The 26,861-nt window shown below is 36.9% G+C and overlaps 1 protein-coding gene across 6 annotated transcripts in view; it reads left to right on the top strand.

The window, feature by feature from the left end:
* The window catches only part of TRPC1 (transient receptor potential cation channel subfamily C member 1), a 92,386-nt gene that overhangs the window by 2,228 nt on the left and 63,297 nt on the right, over nt 1-26,861 (top strand). For 2 of the 6 annotated variants that reach the window (XM_062213647.1, XM_062213640.1), the window contains exons 2-4: nt 8,730-8,884; nt 15,581-15,682; nt 19,727-19,929. The exons of 2 other annotated variants lie outside the window; for them this stretch is intronic. In XM_062213647.1, coding sequence (XP_062069631.1) covers nt 8,730-8,884; nt 15,581-15,682; nt 19,727-19,929 — 460 coding nt within the window. Of the gene's footprint in view, nt 1-8,729; nt 8,885-15,580; nt 15,683-19,726; nt 19,930-26,861 lie in introns of those variants that run through there. 2 more of the 6 variants (XM_062213654.1, XM_062213670.1) reach the window with 2 other exon arrangements.

Genomic DNA, 26,861 nt, shown 5'->3' with positions numbered 1-26,861 from the left:
GTACGTAAGTTGAAATTTTTAAAAATAAATGAGATAAAATAGGTATTTTGTGTGTTTCAGGTATATTGAAACAAATTCTTGAGTTAGATTTAGAAAAATGGCATATTTTTTACATATACTTATGGTGCAAATTTACAATTAAAATAAGTGTCAGAGGATTCTTTGTTTACATGTTTGTATTAACTAATATTGTTTAACCTTTTTAGTGTCTGCTTTTTAGTGTTACTTAAAGCAAATCTAAAAGTGAAAAGTTTCTTGAACGTATAGCTCCTTCTATTACATTGGAGCCTTCTTGAGACCAAATGACAAACGTTTACTCCGCTATTGGTAGAGTGCCCATGCTTTGTGTAGATGACTGCATGTGATCCTTACAACTAACCTTTCCTTCCTTCCTCTCTTCCTTCCTCTCTTTCTTCCTCTGTCTCTCTCTCTGTCTCTTTCTCTCTCTCTCTTTCTCTCTCCTTCTCTCTTTCTCTTTCTCTCTCTATCTCCAGTGTTCTGTTGATTTGATCATAGGCAAATGATTGAAAATCACTTGTGTCAGAGAATACACATCTATGTTTCTACTTTTTGGTTGGAAATTAAAATTATTTTCCACGTATGTTTAATTTTTTATTGAGTGGCATTTTGACAGAGAGGGTAAGACAGACACATCTTTCATCCCATGGTCCATCCCCTAGTTTCTGCAACTCAGTCTGGGTCTGCCATGTGGGTGACAAGGTCCCAAAGTCTTCCCGGGTGTATTAGCAGGAAGCTGCATTGGAAGCAGAGTGGCACTCTGATAATAGGATGCAGGATTAAACCACATTAACCAACTGGTGGCTTAACCTGCTGTGCCACAATATCTGTCCTTAAATTTGCTTTTTATTACACTTATCCAATAAAGGTGAAAAACATGGTATTAAAGTAGCACCAGAGCAAATGGTCTCTAGACCACTTATGATGTTTTAGACCATCTCTTCCTTTCCATTTAGCAGTATTGCTGTATGTATGTGAAGTATTGATAACATGTTCCACTTACTGAGAACTTGGGAATTCCTAAAGCAGAAATTGTGGTTATGTGTATGTTAGTAGATGAGTGGCCCTTTGTAAGGTGTGTATGGATTAAGGAATAAACAAAAATGTAGGAAAGAAAAGGAAAAAAAATTATGGTTTGTACTGGCTGACTTTCAGATGGAACTCATCCATATAAGCAACTGCTGATCTGAGTAGTAGACACTTAGTAATGGCTATTATGGTTCTTCAGAGTGGGTCAGGGTGATTTCAAGGTAACGCTGGATCCTTTGTATAAAATTTAGAAGAAAAATTTTGATAGTTCATATTCTAGTGTTAAAAGCTTAAATGTAGTGACTCCCACCCCAATAAAATTCTGCTCATTCTTTTTTTTTTTTTTTTAATTGTGTATTTTCATTTTATTTGAAAGGCATTTAGGGATGGGAGAGAGAACACAAGAGAGAGCATGAGAGAGAACATGCCAGCTATTTTCTATCTGCTGGTTCACTCCTCAAATACCTGCAACAGCCTGGGCTGGGCCAGACTGAAGCTGTGAGCCCAGAATTATAGTCTGAGTCTTCCCACATGGGTGGCAGGGACCTAAGTCTTGAGGCATGGTTACTGCCTGCCAGGGTATGTGAGATGCTGGCATCCAAAGACACTGTTGGACCAAACATCCACCTGTCATATTCTTTTCCAACATAGAGTGCTCTAATTCAGAAGTAAAGATTAATTGAAACAAGTGCTGACTATGAATGTGTTTTTCATGAAATATATATATATATATATATATTGTTTTTTGGACAGGCAGAGTTAGACAGTGAGAGATAGACAGGTCTTCCTTTTTCTGTTGGTTCACCCCCAAGTGGCCACTATGGCTGGTGCATTGCGGCTGGCACACTGCGCCAATCTGAAGCCGGGAGCCAGGTGCTTCCTCCTGGTCTCCCATGCGGGTGCAGGGGCCAAGGACCTGGGCCATCCTCCACTGCACTCCCAGGCCACAGCAGAGACTGGACTAGAAGAGGAGCAACCGGGACTAGAACCCGGGGTGCCGGCATGGCAGGTGGAGGATTAGCCTAGTGAGCCGCTGTGCCGGCCTGTTTCATGAAATATTAAGTGATATATCATCTTTTGCCTCCCTCATTGAGGGTTAGTGTGATAATGTGCCTCTTATTGTGGGAGCCTGTGTTATCTTACAGGCATGCTGATTGGAGAAAGGGTAAATATGGTAATAAGTTTATGTATGAAGCACCTATTCTAAGTTAGTTTTTCTTTTAAAGTAATTGTTGAGTAGATGGTAGCTTTGAATATATATTTGTGAACACAAACCTGCATAAGGTCAATAATTTGCTGCTGATCAGTCAACAGTTCTTGCGTAAAAAAAAAATTCAAGGATTCCATCTATTCCCCATGAAGAGCATCTTTCTTTAAAATTTATTTTTTAAAGATTTATTTTGCAAGACAGAATTACAGAAAGAGAAAGTAGGGGAGAGAGGCAGAAACAGATCTTCCATTCACAGGTTCACTCCTCAAATGGCTGCAACAGCCAAGAGCCAGAAGCTTCTTCTGGGTGTTCCACATGAGTGCAGCGGCCCAAGCACTTGGATCATCATCTTCTGCTTTCCCAGGTGCACCAGCAGGGAGCTGGATTGAAAGTGGAGCAGCCAGGATGCAGGTGTTGCAGGCAGCAGCTTTATCCTACCCCACAGTGTCTGCCCCCTTGGAGAGCATCTTTGGGAAAGTTAGTCAGCAATGCTTTCTTGAACTTTCAGCATGAGGTCAGGAGAGGGATGGAGAGGGCAGAGTTTGCCCATTGTCTCTGTGTTCAGTTTAATGTCAGTATCCTTTGTCTCTTTTGTGATTTGATTTGCTGCCTTACAGGGAAGGATGCTTTGATGACTGAATTCCTGCATAAACTTTGTGTACCTTTGGGCTAGGAATACTTTTAAAATGTGTAACAGTTCTGGGAAAAGTGGTATTAAGCCACTGTGTTATCAACACCTTAATATATTTAATGGACTTTTTTTTTCTTCTTGGAGGAGAGATTTTGAAGTGTATGGGGTTGGAGAAAATGGTGGTGGGAAGAGAAAAATGGATGCAGAGTGCTGGATATTGCTGTTTTATATTGGCTGGGGTACCTAATGTAGATGAAGGAGGAACCTTCACAGAAAGGAGAGGTAGAGATGAGTACCACAGGCAACATTGTATAGACATTTCACAAGTTGTCATTAGGCAGGACACTTAAGAACCTTGTACAGGAAAGCTTTTCAAATGACTGAAGTTTTAAAATGTACTAGCTGAGAAATGTTGTAGGGAACGAATGATTCATAGATACCTTAACAAAACATGACTTGTAAATCCCCAGACTCTTGGTGGACAATTTAACAGACCAGTCATTGAACAGCTGGTTGCCTCACAGCTCTACAGTATTGGCATTTCTTTATAATGATACCACATAGTTTTCTTTATTATTATTACTTTGTTCTTTTCTACAAATCAACCAAATATACTATGAAGTCCTGAATTGTGATCAGGCCCTGGAAAAGTGCTCTATCAAGACATAACTGACTATATCCATATCTTAGGGTCTTATTCCATAATGAAGATGTGTGCTGTCTCTTTTATGTGTATTAATTTTCACTTATTGGAAAGAGACGAAATGTATATTCCATCTACTGGTTTGTCCAAATGCCCACAAGTCAGGGTGGGGCCATGCTGAAACCAGGAGCCAGGAACTCCATGCTGGTTTCTTACTTGAGTGGCAGAGACTTAAGTACTTGAGCCATCAGAAGAAACTCTTTTATACTCTACTGAGGGACAGTAAGGAGAAGTATGTTTGTGTAAAATCAGTTTGAAGCAAATATTCAATTTAACTTACATAGCCTGTGTGTGATTTGGAATATGGGATATTTCTAGTTCAAAGTCAGTCTTTTATGTGGGCAATTAAAAAAAGTTAACTCAAGCCAAATCCCTGTACCTTATGTATTACAACCATAGAGGAAGAGTATTAAAAGTTTAAATTTTATTATATAGGTATTGTTTTAACCTAGGAAGAATTCTTCTTGCTATAAATATTTCTTAGTTGACTTCATCAAATTTAATGATATTGAGAAATCTAGTGTGTAGGATGAGTAGTTTAAAAGGTAATAAGTTCAGAAATCATCACTAAGAGGTGATAAGTAGTGACTTTAAAAAAAAAAAAATCTGGCCGGCACCGTGGCTTAACAGGCTAATCCTCCGCCTTGCGGTGCCAGCACACCGGGTTCTAGTCCCGGTTGGGGCGCCGGATTCTGTCCCGGTTGCCCCTCTTCCAGTCCAGCTCTCTGCTATGGCCCGGGAAGGCAGTGGAGGATGGCCCAAGTCCTTGGGCCCTGCACCCGCATGGGAGACCAGGAGAAGCACCTGGCTCCTGGCTTTGGATCAGCGTGATGCGCCGGCCGCAGCGGCCATTGGAGGGTAAACCAACGGCAAAAAGGAAGACCTTTCTCTCTGTCTCTCTCTCTCTCTCACTATCTACTCTGCCTGTCCAAAAAAAAAAAAAAAAATCTGTTTTTCCAAGGTAGAGAGAGACAGAGATAGAGAACTCCCATCTCTCCTATCTGTTGGTTCATTCCTCAAATGCTTTTGCATATTCACTCTTCCTAAAAATTAAGATTGCTATGTCCTTTTTGGATATAGCACATTATCTTAAGTGACTTGAAAATATAAATTTCAGTGAGATGCTTAGCAACCACTGTAGCTTTCCTATAACATCTATAGTTTTAGCTCATTCTTTTGTGTGAGTGTTAGCTGTGGCAGGATAGAACTTTCTTATTTTTACTTTTTAAAAAATTTATTTATTTGAAAGGCAGAGTTAGAGTGGCAGAGGCAGAGAGAGAGGTCTTCATCTGCTAGTTCACTTCCCAAATGGCTGCAATGGTCGGAGCTGGGTCAGTCTGAAACCAGGAGCCAGGAGCTTCTTCCTTGTCTCCCACGTGGGTTCAAAGACTCAACGACTTGGACCAACTTTCAGTGCTTTCCCAGGCTCATTAGTAGGGAGCTGGATTGGAAGTGGAGCAGCTGGAACTTGAACCAGTGCCCATATGGAATTCTGGCACTGCAGGTGGCAGCTTTACTCACTACGCCACGGAACCGGCCCCAGAACATTTTGTTTTTTTTATTCTAGAGAGAGATAGGTCTTCCTTCCGTTGGCTCATTCCCCCAAATGGCCACTACGGCTGGAGCTGTGCCGATCCGAAGCCAGGAGCCAGGTGCTTCCTCCTGGTCTCCCATGCAGGTACAGGGGCCCAAGGACTTGGGCCATCCTTCACTGCCCTCCTGGGCTACAGCAGAGAGCTGGACTGGAAGAGGAGCAACTGGGACTAGAACCTGGGGTGCCAGCGCCGCAGGCGGAGGATTAGCCAAGGGAGCCACAGCGCCGGCCTATTTTTTTTTTTAAGATTTATTTATTTACTTGAAAGAGTTACAGAGAGTCAAAAGCAGAGAGAAAGAATGAGAGAAAGGGAGGGAGGGAGGAAGGGAGAGAGAGGGAAGTCTTCCATCTGCTGATTCACTCCCCAAATGTCCATAATGCCAGAGCTGAGCCGATCAGGAGCCAGGAGCCTCTTCTGGGTCTCCCACACGGGTGCAGGGACCCAAGCACTTGGGCCATCTTCTGCTTTCTCAGGCTATAGCAGAGAGCTGAATGGGAAGTGGAGCAGCCAGGACTGGAACTGGTGCCCATATGGATGGTGGCATTGCAGATTGGGGCTTTAGCCCATGGTGCTGTGGCATAGTGGGTAAAGCCACTGCCTGCAGCACCAGCCCCAGAGCTTTTTATTTTTAGGGCTTAAACTTATTTATTTAGTTTTGATTTTTAAAGTTTTTTTTTGTTGTATAACTCTGATTGCAATGGAAATATTCAAAAGTTTAAATCTGGAGTTATCTGATTTTTGCAATGCAGTTCTTTTAGCAATCTGAACTTTTAACATATATTACAATATGTTCTGTTTCCCTTTACCTGAAATTTTAAATTTTATAAAAATTTATTTGTATAGTTCTTTGTAGTTCAGTATTTGAAACTTTTGCTTTAAAACACCTATAAGTGAGAGCTAAAATATAACAAATATCTAAAAGAACATCTGTGCTTTCAGGAAATAAGGGGAACTCTTGGGATCCAAAGTGAAGAAAAGCCTGAAAAACAGGAGTATGTGAGCTGACACTATGGCTGTTCCATGAATAAATGGGTGTACTGCTTGTCTAGGCATGATATAAGGCCTTGAGTCAGCACCAAGTGGAGTTGGAGCCAGTATCTATATGTGAAACAAGGATCCTTAGGGATTTCATCTTCAGCAAAGGAGTAGATCAGGAAAAGAACCCATCCGCTAGAAGAGGGAGACTTCAAAGAAGCTTGTTTTACTCTGGATTGCATATAATTAGAAACCCTTACTTACATGTAACCATGATTTTGGGGCTTTTTTTTTTTTTTTTTTAAGGCTTATTTATTTGAAAGGTAGACTTAGAGAATGGGACAGACAGCTTCCATCTGCTAGTTCACTCTTCAAATGGCCACAACGACCAGGGCTGGGCCAGGCCAAAGCCAGGATCCTGGAACGCTATCTGGGTCTCCCCTGTGGGTGGGAGGGGCCCATGTGCTTGGGCCATCGTCTGCTTTCCCAGGTGCATTAGCAGGCAGATGGATAGGAATTGAAAGCAGCTGGGAATGGAACCAGCGCTCATGTGGAGTGCTGGCATTACAGGTGGTGCCTTAACCTTTCGTGCCACAACACAAGCCCCTTGTGTTAGCTCTTGTTAGCTTGGGATTCAAATTAATACTACCTACAGATTATTTAATTACCATATAGAGACCATAAAATAATTATGCTTTAAGGGACTAAAGTCTTAAAATATGAAAATGAAAGATAAAATTTAGAAGAAAATTCAATGCAATATATAAAAATATATACTTTAATTTTTATAAGTCAGTGAGTTAATTAACAGAGGGCATTAGAGGAGAAATAAGTGATTGGAACAAAATTCTGAAGAAATCACCCTGAGTCCAGGAAACGAGGAAAACTCAGAAATCCTGGGAGACACAGAAGTTGGAATGAGAAGGTATAACAAAACTGTTTAATAGAAGTTCTGGTAGGAGAAAAAATAATACAGGGTGAAGCAATGCTTGAAGATATAATGGCTGGAAATATTGAGAATTAATGAAGGGAAAAATCCTTACATTTAGAAAGCCTAGTGAGTCCCAAAGAGGATAAGTGCCCTCACCTAGACACATCATAACAAATTATAGCAGTTTTTATGGGTAGCATTCTCTTAAGATTTTTTTTTTTTTTTTTTTTTTTTTTGACAGGCAGAGTGGACAGTGAGAGAGAGAGAGACAAAGAGAAAGGTCTTCCTTTTCCGTTGGTTCACCCAGCAGTGGCCGCTGCGGCTGGCGCACCGTGCTTATCCAAAGCCAGGAGCCAGGTGCTTCTCCTGGTCTCCCATGCGGGTGCAGGGCCCAAGGACTTGGGCCATCCTCCATCTGCACTCCCTGGCCACAGCAGAGAGCTGGCCTGGAAGAGGGGCAACAGGGACAGAATGCGGTGCCCCGATCGGGACTAGAACCCGGTGTGCCGGCGCCGCAAGGCGGAGGATTAGTCTGTTGAGCCACGGTGCCGGCCTACCATTCAGTTTCTTTTAAAACGTGTGGGGGCTCTAAGGCCATTGGTTAACAATAATAGCAAATTTATTTAAAAGTTTAATAAAATCTTTCAAAATTTTATTTAGTCCAATTTTAGTATTTTTTGTAGCATGAAGTCATTTCTTTTTCTATCAAGTTTCCATTCTGATTGTTCTTTCCCTGTTTCTTAGTCTTCAAAGGTACAACTGTATTTGCAAGTCACAATGGTGTAATCATCTTATATTTGAACTTGCTTTCTTTTTCTGTTTAATTAGCATTTTTTGACTTATTCCCCATATTCCAGCACCATCTGGTTAGCAAATAAATATAGTGTGCCCTTTTTAAAATTGCTTATTGCCATAATTATCTTCATTTTCCCACACGGACAAATGTTTTGTGGTGGGGTACAGCTTCATAAGACAGTCTGCCTTCTTCTGACAGGTCAAGCAATAATCCTAGGCCTGCCTTAGAGTTTCCTGAACAGAGTGTGTCCTGATCATTTACCCCAAATAGCTTCATTACTAGGGTGTTAATGAAGTTGGTGATGATGATGTGTGTGTTGGGAGAGTGGGGAGGAAAGATAATTTTTGGGTATCCTTCCCTCATACTAGACATATTCACAAATTCACAATCCACTGCTCTTCCAACATATATTTCTCTTATAAAGCCGCTCTATATTATCCTCTACTTGGTACTAGATCTCATTTTTAACCATTATGTTATATGAGTAAATGTGTATATGTATTTGAGATACAGAATTTAATTCCATTAAGCTTCTCCTATCCTATTTTTTCTAGCTTTTGATCTGTGCTTTTGGACATACTTTATTAAATTGTTTTAAATATCTTCTACAAGTTTTTCTCCTTGTAATCATCCATTTCTATTTGCTTTTTGTGTTTTCAGCTGATAACATTTTATCAAGATAGAAGCCGCAAGGAAATGTTCACATTTTCCGTGCAAATTTCCATATACAAGATGAGTTTAGGCTTTTAATCTTTTAATTCAACAAACTAAGTTTGTCTTTACAGTCATTCTTATGTAATATGTCATGGATGTTAAATTATGTTTGTGTATTGTTATTTAGGTGACTATTATATGGTTAAAAAGATTTTGGAGGAAAACAGTTCAGGTGACTTGAACATAAATTGCGTAGATGTGCTTGGGAGAAATGCTGTTACCATAACTATTGAAAACGAAAACTTGGATATACTGCAGCTTCTTTTGGACTACGGTTGTCAGGTACAAGGCAAGATAATTTTATCCACTAGCTTCTAAGAAATGTTAGATATGTCATGTTTTCTTCCTTCCATCCAGTTTTTTTTCTTTTGCTTTTCTCTCTATTTAACCCTTTATTTGATTATAAGCCACCAAAGTTTTAAAGGCCAGCCAAAAAAAAAAACTTTTTAAAAAATTATAATTTGAATTGATTAATTTTTTCCTTTCAACTGTTACTTTTTTTGTTATTTGGTAATGCTGTTATCATGACTTATTGAAGATAACTTTATTTTTATTATCTATATTATTATTTGTGTTATATGCCTAAAAGCAGTACAGATATTCTGGAACTCTCAGGGGAACAGATTTTTCCTGGGCCTGTGTTATTTATAGGCATGTGTACAAAATCTTGACTTACAAAACAATTTTCAGTTTGACTTTGGTTTTCTTCCAAGTTCTATTAAATTTTTGTCTTTGTTTGAAATTGAATGTTTACTTATGTCAAAGACGAATGATTTTTTTAACTGGAAAAGACAGACCTTTCTGTTTATCTTATCAACTCAGATAGAAAAGCAAGCATGCATGTACAACTTGAAAGAATTTAGTAATAATATTGGTTTTCTTTTTTGGTTTGCTTATGATGGGACTTCTAGGTCATGAATTCTGGCTCATTTTTTTTTCCCCTTAATGAGGTATATAATTTTAAGTGGCATCAGGAAGCACTCACAGCAGATTTTGTGAATATAAGTGGGTAGTTCTATATACATTTCTAATATGAGTATATGTATTACAGCATATGGTATTGTCTCACATAGATAAGTATACTTAAAGTTAAGAGAGAATGCTTACCTAGCAACTTCAGCTACCCAGAATACAACTGGAAACTGAAAAATAAAAAATACCTGTGATAGTCAAGGTAGCTGCCATGAGTTTTCCAAATTAAGTATATGAATTTTAGTTCTAGGAGTACTTCCGGAGCCTTACTTCAGAGTCTATTTTTTTTCTCATTTTAGGTTCCATCATAATAAACTTAATTAATTAGTTTTCCAATCTGTAGAGAATTAGAGGGGCAACAGGAGAAGCTCTGGAGCTGCAGTAGAAGAAAATGAGACATGATACCTAGGGCAATATTTAATAAAGAGGTCAATCACATTACACGTCTAATCATCTCTGAGGGAGCTATATATTAGAATGGTAATTAAGGTTTATAACAATGGGCCAGAATCTGTAAGGAAAAGTTAAATTATATTCAGTACTTACTGATTTAGAAGAAAGAAGAATATATGAAGGTTCTTTAAAAAGTTTGTGAAAAATGGAAAAAGATGTTTATTTTGGTGCAAAAATTTTGAAAAAAATGCATGAGGGTCTTGAAAAAGGTTTAAGAAAAATATGTATTATGAAAACTATGCATAGATTACAAAAAGTTTTGCACCAAAATAAGCTTATTTTTTATTTCAATTTTCCATGAACTTTTTGAAATACCTTAGTGCACGTGTGTGTGTGTGTGTGTGTTTGGAAAGCAGACTATTTCAGTCAAAATAATTTAAAATTCAAACACTTAAAGGCATAAGCTTCAGTTACCTCAAAAATAAGGTTGTAAAGAAATTCAGTTTCTGATGATTCTGGATAAAAGAGGTATTATGGTAGAATAATTTTGTGTGTTTACACATACGGTTGTATGTACATGATAGTTCTGCGGTATATATGTTTTTTTTTCCACTTTCTTGATTATATTTGAATATCATAATCAACCTATATAGATGTTAGCATTTTATCGGTCAGAAAACTGAGGCTCATAGACTTTAATTATTGCCCAAAGTTCTAAAATTAGTAAGAAGAAAGCTAAGATGTGAACTTAATCTTCTGACTGCAAATCCCATGCTCTTTCCAGCTCACTGTGTTCTGTTTGAATTGTTTATATCTTATTCTATCAGTCAACAAATATCAAAGGCCTTTGGTTGGGTGTGATTGTGGAAATAAGTAAAACGTGTTCTGTATGAAAGGATCTTAAAATGAATTGGGTAAATAAAGTACATATGAATTCAAGTCAATTCACTAATACAAAGGTGTATTTGCTGAATGTTAGGTGGTAATAATGCTTGACCCTTGTATATTGCTTTACAGTTACATTGTGCTTTCATATATTTTGTCTTGCATTATATTATGTCGATGATTTTGAACCAGACAAGTTTGCCAGGGTCATTGATTATGGAGAAAGTTTTGGTTTCACTTTGGTGAGCGGGGACAGTTACTGCTGGTATTGAGTGAGTAGAGGTGAGGGATATTGCTGAATATCCTACAGTATACAAGACAGCTACCACACAGCAAGAAAAAGGAAAAAAAAAATCTGACCCACAATGTCAATAGTACCAATTTTGAGAAACGCTATATTGTACTTAGACTTTGTGGTTCAATATAAATGTTTTATGAGTGTTATCAAATTATAGAAAAACAGCATGATCACTGTGGAGCTATAAAAAATTTTATTGGAAGAATGTCAGTTGAGCTCAGCCTTGAAATATTAATAATTTCTAACATTTATGGTGCCAGGAACCTTGAATATATTCACTTGCTTAGTCCTTAAGAGTCCTTAAGAGGTAGGTATTATTATCCACATTTTATAGAGGAGGGAACTCAGATACAGAAAGGTTAAATAGCTTTCCCAAAGTAACTCCATAAATAGCATACCTAGAATTTGAACCCAAGTTCTGGCTCCAGAGTTTGTGCACCTGTTACCCTAATGTACTCTCAAAGATGTGTAGATAGGTTAGGAGCAGGAGTTGCGGAGAAGGATGTAAACAAAGGCACAGAAAATGTATGTTTTTGAGACAGTGAATTGAAACCTTTTTAATCGATATATTTGAATAGTGACAATTATTAGGAAAAATAGCTAACACAGTTAACTGATGAAAAGGGCTTGGGAGGCCAGGCTTAGAAATTTGGTTTTATATAATAGATAGGTATCATTAAATACCTTTTGAGAAATGATGTGATACTTGTCGAATATATTTTAGAAAGATAAATCTGGAGGCTGAATTCAGTAAAAATGGGGATGTATGAGTAGCTTTTGTAGTAATCCAGATATGAACTAGAAAAGTGGCTATGAAAAGAATAGTGTCTCTAAGGAGGGAAAAACAGCTTATGTAAAACATGTTATGAAGGAAGAATTGACCAATCTTGGTGAATATTTAAATCTGGAGGGGAGAATTGAGAAGGAGTCCAAGGTGTTTCAGAAATCTTAAGCTTGGGTAACCGGGAGGAGGATGAAAAAGACAGCATTCGACAGAGAAGTCAAACTTCGTGCAAAGGATATCTTGTTGACTGGGGGATATCCAGCAGTCCCCAACAGACAGTGACTCATGAAGACTTCATTCCTAGGGAGAGGTGAAGCTAAAGACTACAGTAGACAAGACATGTGGGCTGAAGAGCAATGTCCTGAGGGTGGGTGAAGTCACAGAGAAGAGCAAAGGGCTGGTGCAGATTAATTCTTAGGAAGCCCCTACATTTAATAAAGGGCCTTAGAAGGAAAAGGTTTCATTAAAGGAGATAAAAAGCGGGTGATTGAAGAAGTCAGAGGCCTTTGGGATGTTGAAGCATTGTGAAAACCAAAGGAATAGTTTTAATATGTTGCTTAGAAATCAGTAGAAGACTGATGACACTAAAAAGTCCATTGGATTTTGAAAGCATGGCACCAGTATAATTAGAGAAATGATACACATTGATTTGAGAAGTTTGACATGGTGAAAGGAAGAAAAAAACTTGAATACTAAGAGAAAGATCAGATCAAGTCAAGGTAGCCAAGAGTAAGGAATCAGGATTTAAAATTCTGGGAGCAAAGATTGGTATTTTTGTGAATGAGGGACTGGGGTCTTGAAGATTAGGTAGCTTTAGATAGAATACTAAGCATTAAATGAAGTACTAAGAAAGTTAGATTTGGAATGGAAATAAGTAGCCTCTTACTCCGAGCTTAGAGGAAAGAGTATGGGAATTGTTGAACAGATAAATTCTGAAGTGAGAAGAAAGGGAGTGTCCTTAGAAATATATGAGTATGTGTCTTAAAGAGATATTAACAAGAAGTGGTCAAATATATGAGAAATTGGGAAACAAAACTAGTGAGGACATTGTGTATATCTTTATATATTCTTAAAATAATTTGCAACATTTTCCCTTCAGAACTGTTATTGATATATTAGACATCATTTGTATAGAATAAGGCAATGGTAACTCCTTGCTTATATGATATTTTTATATAAATGAATATTTTTATAGCTGAAGCTTATCCTTTTAAGCATTGAAAGATTTAATATAAATCTTTCTTTATTCTTTGCTAAGTTTTGTGTCTGAATATAATTTAACTTTACCATCATAAGTTGGAATCATTGAGAATGTAGTCATTTTACTTCGTTTCATGTGGTCTGAAACTGTTAACGTGTTTGTCTTTACGTTAAATGGCTTCAGACTGCTGTGTTTTGACAGTGATTTTTGTAATACTGGTATTTTATATTTTCAGCGGTCGACTTTTATCAATTTTTTTTCCTTTTCCCTACTTTGTTGGTTTTAATCTAGTTGTTCCTTTATTCAGTACAGATTTGAAAGATACTTGAGAAAGTCAGATATTCATCATTTATAGACTTCTCAATATAATCGATTCTGAAGTGGTGGGAGCAATTGATATACTACTTAATCATAGACCAAAACCATCATCAAAACCAATGATAGTAGTTAGTACTCTTAAATATTTATTAATCTGTGCTGGTTTCTTTTGGGAAATAATGCCCATAATGTTAGCTTGTGACAGCTCAATATATATATATTTTTTTCTTAAGGTTGCCATTGTATCCATAGCCATGTTTCAATGCCAAGCTGAAGGCCGCTTGGCATTTGATCTTGAGAACAAGGCATCACTATATCTAGCTTTATGGATTAAAATTAAAAATTGTAAATGAAATACTTAGTAGTAATGGATATAGACTTCTTTTTGTTCATTTGCTTCAACAGAGTATGCTAAAAACTGAAAAATGTTTGCAAAGCAGGGAAATAATAATGCTAGGAAGCTACAGTGCAGTGAACACTAAAAAAGTTTTAAGGAATAGAACAATGGTTTAGATTTCCCATCTGCATGGGAGTTTTTCCTATAGGAAAAAAATAGATGATTCCTAACGGTTGAATGAGGACTCCAAATCTCTTTTGGGGCGCTTAGTCTTGTTTTTAGACGTCCAGATAAACTCTATAGTTTTTATTCCTATTTTTGTTTTTAACATCTATTTTAGAGACAAAGATGGACAGTTAGACATTTATATAGAGTTCTCATTTGCTGGCCTCCAAAAGTCCCTAATGATCAGGACTGAGCCACGATGAAGCTGGGAGCCAGGAACCCATGTTCTCCCATGTGGGTGGCAGAGACTCAATTACTTGAGCCGTCACTGCTGACTCCCAAGAAAGTGGAGGCAGGAGCCAGAGCTGGGTATAAAAAGCAGGTACTTCTGTATGGAACCCAGGTGTCCCAACCAGTGCCCCGTTAGTCCTATTTTTAACATCCAGATAAAATGGATGAAAACTATCATTTTCAGTTGCTAAGAATATTAAAGATCTGATATAGTTTCATTCCCAAGAGCAGGAACATTGGTTGATTTAAATAGTAAAAATTATAATAGTTAAAAATGTACAGTTTGAAAATAATCAACTTTTTTTTACATTAATCAGTATTCAGTGATTTCTTCTGCCTTTATGGTTTTCCTTAAAAAAACAACCCCACAAAACTCCAAAACCTAATGTCTTGGTTGCCAAACTGTAGGCTTTGTTTCAGAAAGTAGAAAAGTCTCCATTTCCTCTGAGTTTAACTTTCCCTCCTGTTGGAATATGAGTTGGCATACAAGTGTACTTCAAAAGATTCATGGAAAAAATGGAATAAAAAAACTTATTTTGGTGCAAGGTATTTTGAAATTTATGTGTGTGGAGTCTTCAAAAAGTTTGTAGCAAATGTGTATTATGTAAAAACTATTCATGGAATTCAAAATTCTTTTGACTCAAACTTAATTCCATTGTTCATGGACTTTTAAAAGTACCCTTGTAGAACTATAAAGTTACTTCTCCCTCCTGCCTCTGCAAACGGGTAGCCTAATTCATTCTGGCTTATACCCGACAAGATAGCTAATATTAATATCCAGTTTGTATCATTTCAGTCAGCCATGTGTATTTCAAAGATTAGAGCAGAATACTCTCCCCTTTACATATTTTTCCATTCTCCTCTATTGGTTTGGTTGGATCAATGATGATTATTTTATTAGAACATAATCCTTTACTTGTAGGAATAGTTCTGGCATTTTTTTTTTTGTTGATTTAAAATATTAAGTTTTTTCGGTCCACAATTCAAGAGTAAAGATTTTGAAAAAAAAAATCAGCTTTATATATTGCATGGATCAGCACTGTTCCACTAATAATCCCTTGTATCAAGCATTCATTATTTTACCAGCTCATGCATTGGAATCAGGACAGAAACATGTAGTGTGGTACACAGACGTACTGCTGAGGCTAGCAATGTGCTACTTGTACAGTCTGAATTCCTGGAAATTCAGTATTGCTGTATACATACATATATATATGTATATATGCAGTTTAAATTTTTAAAGATAGAATAATTTATGAGTTAGTAAAAATAAATACTCACAGTTTACCTTTTTATATTCAATTTTCATTTTTAACTTTTTTTTTTTTTTAAAGTCCGCAGATGCACTTTTGGTGGCAATCGACTCTGAAGTAGTGGGAGCTGTTGATATACTACTTAATCATCGACCAAAACCATCATCAAGACCAACTATAGTAGTTAGTACTCTTAAATATTTATTAACTTGGATTTTTAAACCAAAATAGATCTTTTTGCCCCGTTGCCATTTTTCCTTTCCCAAATTTATTTTGTTTTTTTACAAATCAATTTTTTCTTTTTGTAAATTATTAAAGTAAGTAGACACTTGCAAGAATAATTAGTTTTGTTTTCAGAAACCTTTTTAAAATAAATTGACTTCTCCTTAATTTTGTTGGTGTGGACCAGTATTTTGATTTGGTATAATCTGCAGATAATGTTAACTTTTAAATTAATTTCCAGATAGACTTAAGAATTAAATATAAATGATGAAGCCATAAAAACTGGAAGAAAATGTAGATGAATTTTAACTGGGAGTAGAAGGACTTTTTAAGCATAAAAACAGTAGACAAAAATCACAGTGACATAGTCTTTGGCTGTTTTGAAAGTTAAATTTCTGAATTTTAAGTATCAGGCAAAATTTGGAAAACTGATGGGTAACTGGCAATACATACTTTTCAGCATAATAATAAGCTTAGAAAAATAGATGAAAATTGTTATAAAAGAACATTAAAAATCTGAGAAAATATAAATTATTAAATCTTACTGATAATCACATACAAGATGGTAATTTTTGCTTGTCCAATTAACAGATACTTTTAAAAAATAATAATCACCGATAGCAAGAGAATAGCAGAGTCATATACTGCTGGTGGGGCAGATACTTTGAAAAGCATTTTGGCTGGATGTTTCATAAATAAGAAAGGTGTTCCTCCTGTTGTTTAACTTAGTTCTTTTACCTCTGAGAACCTCTCAAGGAAGTGATCAGAAATGTGAACAAGGAAGTCGACTGCATTCTTATTTGTAGCAGTAAAAGAAAAGCAAAAACTCATGAGACACAATCTAAACATCCCAAAATAGATAGGAAATAGAGATAACTACATAGATGCACAATGGGATGTTATGCAGTTATTAAAATGATTTTTAAAAGAATATTTATGGAAAAATATACTAAAAAGCAGGATTAGTAAATTGTACATATGATTGGATCCAAGGTTAAAAATGTGCATAGAAAAACTGTTGTATGGAAAATGGCAAAATGTTCCCTAACAGTGGTCATATCATACTGATTGACCAAATGAAGAGTGTTTTCATTCTTATTTTTTATTTTTCTTTATTACTTTTGTAGTTAGGAAGATAGTCACTAATAATTAAATACTAATCAGAAATGAGATAGTTGTTATCGAAGGTGTAGTGAAACCAGTGATTTAACTCTGAGTATAAGCTTATTATACTCAGAAAAAAAAAATACTGCTTTTAGCAAGAATTATAAATTAGTGGCAGGCTGCCTGATGGGATCTGAGAACTAAGAGAGGTTCTGGTAAATTGCTGTATATTAAATGAAAAAGTTTACTCTCATTTAGACTATTACAAAAGCATGACTCTGTCCAGAAGATGGTACCACCTAGTTTAAGTGGTGGTAGGAAAACAACAGGAATAAAGAAAAAAGGACCAAGAATGTGGTCTCTATTCAATAGATCAGATATATCTAGTGTCTTATTTAATTTTCCACCATTTGTTGTGCAGTTACTATTCTGTTTTGGTATACTTCTTCTACTTTCTAATCTTTTAGCCCATTTCATCTTTGCAGGGGAGGTTGAAATATAGTGTGTTGGCTTTTGGAATCACTAACTCTTATTCATCACCATTACTAGTACCAGTTAAATGTTAACAGTTGGAAGGCCTTGGCAGTTCTCACCTGTTCAGTGAAGAAACACTTTCTGCTCTATCTCTAACAAACAAAGGTTATTCAGCCTTTATTTCAATACTTCTAATGACAGCAAGATCACATTTTAATGGTCCTGTTATTTCTAAACAGGCATTATTACACTTGATCTTAGTTAAAAGGCCGAGAAGCAATCTAAACAGGCATTATTAAACATTGTTATATATTTTACACTTTCAATGAATTCATTCTATACTTTTGCCATGTCAAAATTGTCTTTTTGATAATTGACTTTCAAATACATGTTTTTATTTGCTAGTTCATAGATTATATTATGAATAATGAAATTGTGAATTTTAATCTTATGCATGTTTAATATTGTTTTTCATGCAGTTAATGAAACAGAGCCATTTTTCTCCCAAAGAACTATATATAGTTTTCTTTATAACTAGTAATACAATAATAAGAGGGAAAGGGGCTAAATTTTTAAATAAATTCATTAATTTGAAGTCTGCAATAAGTGGAAAATATATAAAGTATATAAAGAAACTTCATAAAAAGGAGGGGAAAAGTTATACCAGAAAATAATAAAATTTACCAGTAGAGCAGAATAGATGAAAATTTCATGATAATATTTCTCATAAACTAGGAGTGCCCAGTGCTGGTGAGTAAAGCTTTAGTATAAAATGAGTGTATTCTTAAATTATTGATAATATAAACTGTTAAAAGTGCTTTGACATTCTGTATCAAGAGCTTCAAAACTGTTCATTGCCTATAATTCTACTTCAGTGGCAGGGGAAGGTCTGTGTTAATGAAATAATTAAAATTTGTGAAAAGCTGTTTTTGTTAGTATGTTTGTAGTAGTGTTACTCCAGTTAGTAGAATAATATATCTTGAACACAGACTCTATGAAATTATTTAGATTGCATGCAAAATTCTGTGCATGAATTTTTTCCCCTGAAGATCTTAGGCTATGCCTTTATAAAATTATAAAAAGGGTCTTTGATCTTCAAAATACTAAGAACCATTGTTTTTATCTTTGGTGCTTAGCATATCTACTATTTAAGCAAAAGATTTTCTTAAAAGGGTGTGTGGTAGAGAAAAGACTAGAAGGAAAAACTATGCTGTAAAATGTTCTGCGAAAGGAATATTAGTATTTTTATTCTTCTTTCTGCTTTTCTATATCTTTCAGATATTTTGAAATGAGTGTATACTACTTTTACAATGTTAATAAAAATTACCAAAAATGAGAACTTGATGAGCTTACACTGTGGAGTCAAACAGTTCTCAGGGAAACCTCTGAGAAAAAAATGAAAAGAATTGGAAAGAATATGCAGTAGTCATAAAATAGTCAACTTTTAAATTTAATCCTGATTCCTTAATTACTACTGTTTTCTTCCTCATTTCATGCCATTACCAAGCCCTCAGCCCCTGTAGTGAGAGGAGCTCAGGCTCCCAAGTAGTACAGCCTGGATTTAATCAGTACCCTGCCACTCTGTTATGTGGCTTGGGCACATTAACTTCTCTGAGCCTCAGTTTCTTCATGCGGATTGTAATGCTCTGTTTTGCAGGTGGGAACTAAATGAGGTGATAAATGTAAAGTGCTTAACAGTTTCAAGACTCATTAAATAGTAGCTATATTTGTTAGTGTTTTTATACATTTATAATAGGAAGTGTTACAGGGGAGGATTGGGCATGTGTAGATAATTATATGAGGGTCTTCAGAAAGTTTGTGGAAAATGCTTATGAAAAAAGCTAATGCATGAATTTCATATTTTTGGCACTAAAATAAACTTTAATTCTGTTTTCCAGGAACTTTTTGAAGTACCCTCATAAAATGAAGAGTGCTTCCTACTTACTTACCCCTTTCAATTAGCTTCATTGCTGTTCATGTGACAAAGTTTGCCATAGAGGTGGATTTTAAAAGTTTTTCTCATACATTTATACTCTGCTTGCTTTTAATATTTATGTTTTTCCATTACATTCTTTTTCTGAAAACCTTGTTCTTTATACTGTCGTACATGTTTCTATAATCTTGTGTAAATTAGACATTTTTTTCTAAGGTATTTCTCTTGGTAGTCTCACTTCTCCTTTGTTAGGAAAAACAGAACTCTAGTTAAAGAAATATTAACTATTGAAAATTTTGTGTTATGATATTGTAATTTATTAATCAGAGTTAAGCTTTGAGGTCTCAAAAAATTTAGTCCAAGTAAATTATCATATTTCTTCAAATACTTCTTAAGTTCTTTGTGCTTTCCTAGTTTTTTTCATTTTATTCACCAATAAATATATTTTTTGCAGTCACAAATTATGTTTGGAAATTTATATAAATATTTTTCAGAAACTAATGGAACGGATTCAGAATCCTGAGTATTCAACAACTATGGATGTTGCACCTGTTATTTTAGCTGCTCATCGTAACAACTATGAAATTCTTACAATGCTCTTAAAACAGGATGTATCTCTACCTAAGCCCCATGCAGTTGGCTGTGAATGCACATTGTGTTCTGCAAAAAACAAAAAGGATAGCCTCCGGCATTCCAGGTTAGAAAATTAAAATTTTGATAAATAGATAAGTGATGTAGTAAGGTCTATGTCAATTGTGTCAGTTTTTTAAATCTTTTTTTTTTCCAGTCACTTTTAAGACATGATGCCGTGGTGACTTGAATTAAAAATTTCTATATCCTTTGCTTGTACAATGACTTCTGAATTTTTCAGAAATGTTTACCAAATGCTACATAATTCAGAAAAATCCATGAAATTGTGAATGAAGTTTACCCATACTCCTGCTGTTGGGGATACTATTTACTCTTTAGAGGCAGAGTTTATTAATACAGGAGAATTTCCAAGTGTAGAAATTGCTATCTTATAAAGAAATCAGGACTACCTTGTAACTATGACTTGTTATGCCTCCTACAAACTCCCCCACAAATATTCAAGTCATTATTTCTTTCCATTTACCATCTCTTATCATTTCCTCAGTTGAAAATGTTAGGAAAACTGAGGAGTAATTGATCAAGAAAATACCCCATCTTTTACAGACCGAGCAAGATCATATACATGGGCTTGTTGTACAGAGGTATGGTTCTTAGCTAGACTTGAAAATCTAATTTTCAGCAAAAACCATTGCTATGGTTTGGATTTGGCTAGCTCCCACCAAAACTCATGCTGAAAATTAATTTCCAGTGTGATTGGTGCTGGGAGGCGGTGTCTTTGTGTGATTGGTACTAAGAGGTGATTAGGTCATGGGGGCACCACTGGATTGATGCCTTTTTTGAGAGATGGAGTAGTTCTCTGCAGACAGGATTAACTCTTTCAGTTAGTTCCTTTGAGAACTGGCTTATAAATAAAGCCCTGGTCTCTCTCACACATGCTCTTTCCTGCCATAAGACCTTTACTGGAAGTCAAGCAGATACCAGTCCAAACACACATATACATATATACATACATATATATATATATAAACACATATATATGTGAATGCTAATTAAATATATCTGAAATAGTATCAAGTTTAATATCTGCTGTAGGAAATGTGACTGGAAGTCCCAGGCAGCCCACTGACAAGCTACTTTAAGTTAAGGATTATTGTATAATATATACATTAAACTTTAAAGTGAGAACCATCCTTCTCACTGCTTCCTTCCCTTAAGAATAGCCCTTTGGTGTATTAAAGGAGCTATGGTTTAGTATGAGTAAGGTAAAGTATTTTAGGCAGAAAGTATAGCATGTGATTTTAGTTTATTTGAAACTTGCAAATTGTTTGGAATATTTGCAGAAGAGTGAGAACAGTTTGGCAATGGATCCTGACCAAAATAATTTCCAGGAATTGCTAAGTAGAACTGCAGAAGAAAAGGAGGCTAACAAAATGAGTAAAAAGAAATAAGAAGGCTTCTGGGAAGTTGAATAGCCAATGAGTTGGCAATAAGAGAGTGAGACAATTTGTATTTATAAGATACGGGTTTTTAAATTTTAGAGGTGGTGTCATTCCAGGTGATGATAATGTCTAAAGGCAATATTTTCACCTAGGGTAGAGATAGATAGTGGATTGTGCTGGTTTTGAAAAACATTTTCAGTAATATAGTTACTGTGGTTTATTTTTAGTTTCAATATTTGATGTACTTTGAAATTTCAAATAACTTTAAAAAAATCTTATTATCAGAAATTTTTAGACTTGAGAATCAATGCATTTGGAAGAGACAGCAAAGTAATGAACAGTGAACTACCAGTTAAATTTAACTTACAGGAGTGCTTTGTTTAACGTGTAAAGTATATTTTTCCTAATTTTGCATTGAATGCTGGTAAACCCGATATATACTCAGCTTTACTCATATTATTACCCACTTCACTGCTGAAGGTAAATAAGTTTGACTAGATAGTTACAAGGGGTTGGTATTGGCAAAGTGAACTTCGAGGGTAAGGTGATCTTAGGAATTCTGGCATAGTGGCAAGAAAATTAATTTGAAAGGGAGACTGCTCAGTGTCTCAGTCCTCAGTAAATATACAAGAGGGATATTGAGGTAGATAAATGACAGAGATGATGTTGAGTGGGTATTGGAATAACTGAATGGTTTGAACCTCCAAAAAAGTGATTTTGGTATATGGAAGAATGAATAACTGCCTATAATATTTAGTTATTAATGACATGATGCTTCTTTACTGCCAGAATCTCTAAAGGAAAATAGTTTGTTTTTATAAAATCATAAATGGATTATATACACAGTTGGATTGCATACCCATAACTGGATTATACAATAATTAGGTTTAAAATTTTCTTTCAAAGACAACAAGAAATCTTTTTACACTTGCCTAATGTATATGGGAACTTCACTTCCATTATTTTTTCTTTTCTAAGCATTTTTAATTATTAGAGGTGGCGGGAAGAGAGAGTGAGATATTCCATCTGCTACGTCACTCCCCAAATACAGTGCTTAGGGCTGGAGCCTGGAGCCAGCAGCCAGGAAAACAATCCAGGCCTCCCGCATAGGTGGCAGGAACCCAATTACTTAAGCTAGCACTGCTGCCTTCCAGGTTCTGCATTGACTGGAAGAATTAGGAGCCAGAGCTGGGAGTCAAACACAGATACCCTGATGTACATGTCCCAAGTGAACATTTTAACTGTTTCTTTTTACTAAAAAAATTATATTTTAGTTAGACAAGTAGTATGTGAATACATCCTTAAATATTTGTAAATATTCTGCTTTCAGGGACTGGTATTGGGGCACAGTTGGTTAAACTGCTGCTTATAGTGCTGGCATCCCATATCCACTTCTTTTTTTTTTTTTGACAGGCAGAGTGGACAGTGAGAGAGAGAGAGAGAAAGGTCTTCCTTTTGCCGTTGGTTCACCCTCCAATGGCCGCCGCGGTTGGCGCGCTGTGGCCGGGGCACCGCGCTAATCCGATGGCAGGAGCCAGGTGCTTCTCCTGGTCTCCCATGTGGGTGCAGGGCCCAAGCACTTGGGCCATCCTCCACTGCACTCCCTGGGCCATAGCAGAGAGCTGGCCTGGAAGAGGGGCAACCGGGACAGAATCCGGTGCCCCGACCGGGACTAGAACCCGGTGTGCCTGCGCCGCAAGGCGGAGGATTAGCCTAGTGAGCCGCGACATCGGCCCCATATCCACTTCTGATCCAGCTTATTGCTAATGCACCTGGGAAGGCAGTGGAGGATAACTCAAGTACTTGGGTCCCTGCTGCCCATTTGGGAGACCTGGATGGAGTTCCTGGCTTGTGGCTTTGGCCTAGACCAGCCCTGACAGTTGCCATTTGGTTTAGAAACATGACTCTTAATTGCTAGATTAAGAGCCTTAATTGTTAGATTAACTCTTAATTGTTAGATTGGCAGCTACAGTCTCATCAGTGGCTGTCAATTGTATGTTAGAAATTTTGTCTCCCAATTTCTGCCTATATAGATACCATTCAAATTTTCTTTTCTTTTTCATTAAGTTAACCTGTTTGTTATTAATGTTGCCTGATGCTCTGTCTTTCTTCTCATGTTTGCTTAAATAATTAGATTGAGAACCATATGAATTTAATGGTTTGAAAGACCTTTGTGGTGGCTGGCCTCTGGCACAGTGGTTGGGTTGCTACTTCGGACACACATGTCTTAAATTAGAGTCCTTGCTTCAGTCCCAGCTGCTATGTTTGTGTTCCAGCTCTCTGTTGGTTCATACCCTGGGAGGCAATGGATGATTGCTCAAATACCTGGGTTCTTGCCACTCCTGTGGAAGACCTAGATAGATTTTGGGCTCCTGGCTTCAGCCTGGCACAGGCCTTGCTGTTATAGGCTTTGGAGGAACTAGACAACATATTGAAGATACTTCTCTGTGTCTCTCTGCCTTTCAGATTAATTATTTAAAAAGTACTGGACATGTGGAGTTATATATTTCCATATTTAAATGTTAGTATGGATGAAACCAGAACCCCAGAAAGTCACATAGAATATAACCACCTAACTCCATAGGACTTTAACAAAGTTTTCTTTAAAATTTGGATGTTCATGATCTTTTTTTTTTTTTTAAGATTTTATTTATTTGAGAGATAGAGAGACAGAGACAGAGACAAAGAGAAAGATATTCCATTCGCTGGTTCACTTGCCAAAAGGCCACAACGGCTGGAGCTAGGCTGATCCAAAGTAAGGAGCCAGTAGCTTCATCTGGGTCTCTCAGGTGGGTGTAGGAGCCCAACCCCTTGGGCCATCTTCTGCTACTTTCCTGGGCCATAGCAGAGAGCTGGATCAGAAGAAGAGCAGCCAGGACATGAACCCATATGGGATACTAGCACTGCAAGTGGAAGCTTAGTCTACTACGCCACAGCCCCAGCCCCCGATGTTGATGATCTTAACAATCTGATATTTTTACATTTCCATCACTGGAAAAAGTTCTCTCATACTGATTGTATAGTTACTTCTCTAATCTCTAACTCCAACCAACCACAGATCTTTTTTCTGTTTTTTCCTCTTCTAGATATTTCAAATAAATGGGATCATATAATGTGTTGACTTATATTTCTGGTTTCTTTTACTTACCATAGTTTTTGAGGTTCACCCATATTGTTGACAAATCACTATATTTTTTTTAGTCTTCAGTAGTGTTCCATTGAATGGATATACTACCTTTTGTTTATCCATTCACTAGTTATTTCCAGTTTGGGCAGCAAAAATTCACAGGCAAGGCTATGTGTGGACATAATTTTTATTTCTGTTACATAAGTACCTACAAGTGGAATTTCTAGGTCATAATGGTAGGTGTCTATTTAACTTTAAAATTTTTAAAATACATTTATTTGAAAGAGAGAAAGATACCATCCCTCTATTGGTTTACTTCTCAAATACCTGCAACAGCTGAAGCTGGGCCAGGCTGAAGCCAGGAGCCTAGAACCTAATCTGGATAACTGGTTGCAGGAACCCTAGTACTTGAGCTTGTGTACCAGGGTGTGCATTAATCAGAAAGTGAAGTTAGAATTGGAGCCAGGGGGCCAGCGTTGTGGCATAGCTGGCAAAGCTCCCTCCTGTGACATTGGCATCCCATGGGATGCCAGATCAAGACCAGCTGCTCCACTTTCCATTAAGCTCCCTGATAATGCACCTGGGCAAGCAGTGGGCATTTGTACAAGTCTTTGGGCTCCTGCCCCCACATGGGAGATCCAGAAGAAGCTTCTGGCTCCTAGATTTGGATTGACCCAGCTCTAGCTGTTGTGACCACTTGGAGGAGTGAACCAACAGATGGAAGATCTCTCTCTCTGTGTCTCTCCCTCCCTCTCTCTATAAGCTAAAAAAAAAAAAAAAAAAAAAAAAGGTTGGAGCTAGAATTCAGATCCTAGTCTACAAACTCTCAAGTGATATCCTAACTACTATACCTAAACCACACCACTCTTGATCATTTTAGTCACTGTCTAGCTGTTTTTCAAAGTGGTTTTTCCATTTTACATTCTCACCAGCAATGTATGATGATTCTAATTCTGCCACATACTCACCAACACTTGATATTGTTGATTCTTTTTGTCATTTTAGAGTTTAGTAGTTTCTCATTGTGATTTTGATCAAAACGTGATATCAAGCATCTTATGTGTTTATTTGAGATTACTAGGTCTTCTTTGATGAAATGTCTTTTCAAATCTTTTTTGTCCATTTGTTATTGGGTTGTTATGTTATTATTGACTTAAAAGAGTTCTTTTCGTATTCTAAACACAAGTCCTTTATCAGATACATATTTTATAAATGATTCTCCCAGTCCATGACTTATCTTTTCATCCTCTTTATGGTGTCTCTTGAGTAGCAAAAATTTTAATTATGATGAAGTCTTTTGTGTATTGTGTTTACAATGTCAAATCTATGAAATATTTGCCTAACTCAAGGTCCCAAAATTGTATCTGATCTTCTAGGAGTTTTATGATTTACATTTATTTATTTTAAAAATGTATTTATTTGAAAGGCAGAGTTAACAGAGAAGGAGAGTGAATGAGAGAGAAAGAGAATTTTTCCATCTGCTGGTTCACTCCCCAAATGCCTGCAATGGCTCAGGGTGGTCCAGGCCAAAGCCAAGCACCTAGAAATCCAACTGGGTCTCCCATATGGGTGGCAGTGGCCCAAGCACTTGGGCCATCTTCAGCTGCTTTCCCAGGCTCATTTAGCAGGGAGTCAGATTGAGAGCAGAGCCACTGGAATTTGAACCTATGCCAATGTGAAATGCCTGTGTTACAGGTAGTGGCTTAACCTGCTGTGCCACCAATGCTGGCCCTAGGATTTAATTTTTTTTTTTTTAAATTTGTAAGGCAGAGTCAAAAGGGGGGGGGCGGAGAATGAATATGAGTACCTTACATCTTACATCTGCTGGTTCACTTCCTTCCCAAATAGCTACAGTGGTCAGGGCTGGGCCAGGCTGAAGCCAGGAGCCTGGAGCTTCATCTGGATCTGTCAAGTGGGTATGGGGGCCCAAACACTTGGGTCATCCTCTGCTGCTTTCCCAGGTGCATTAGCAGGGAGCTGGATATGAGGTTGAGCAGCTAGGACTTGAACTGGTACCCATATGGGGTACCAGTGTCTCAGGTGGAGACTTAACTTGCTAAGCCACGTTGCCAGCCCCTCTAGTGTTTACATTTAGTCTACGACCTAGTCAGACTAAATTTTTATATACTTGTTTGATAAGCACTGTGTTTATTTTCTGTTTGTAACAATCATTTTTCTCAACACTATTGAAAAGATAATTTTTCTCCCATTGAATTACCATCTCATCTTTGAAAACCATTTGAATAGATACTTGAACAGTGTGGTTTTTTAAAATTTTTATCTATTTATTTATTTTGACAGGCAGAGTGGACAGTGAGAAAGAGAGAAAGGTCTTCCTTTGCCGTTGGGTCACCCCCCAATGGCCACTGCAGCCAGCGTACCGCGCTGATCCGAAGCCAGGAGCCAGGTGCTTCTCCTGGTCTCCCATGCGGGTGCAGGGCCCAAGTACTTGGGCCATCCTCCACTGCCTTC

The sequence above is a fragment of the Lepus europaeus genome, chromosome 2 (assembly GCF_033115175.1).
Source record: "Lepus europaeus isolate LE1 chromosome 2, mLepTim1.pri, whole genome shotgun sequence".
Lineage (NCBI taxonomy): Eukaryota > Metazoa > Chordata > Mammalia > Lagomorpha > Leporidae > Lepus > Lepus europaeus.
This window is presented reverse-complemented; position numbering and strand designations above follow the sequence as displayed.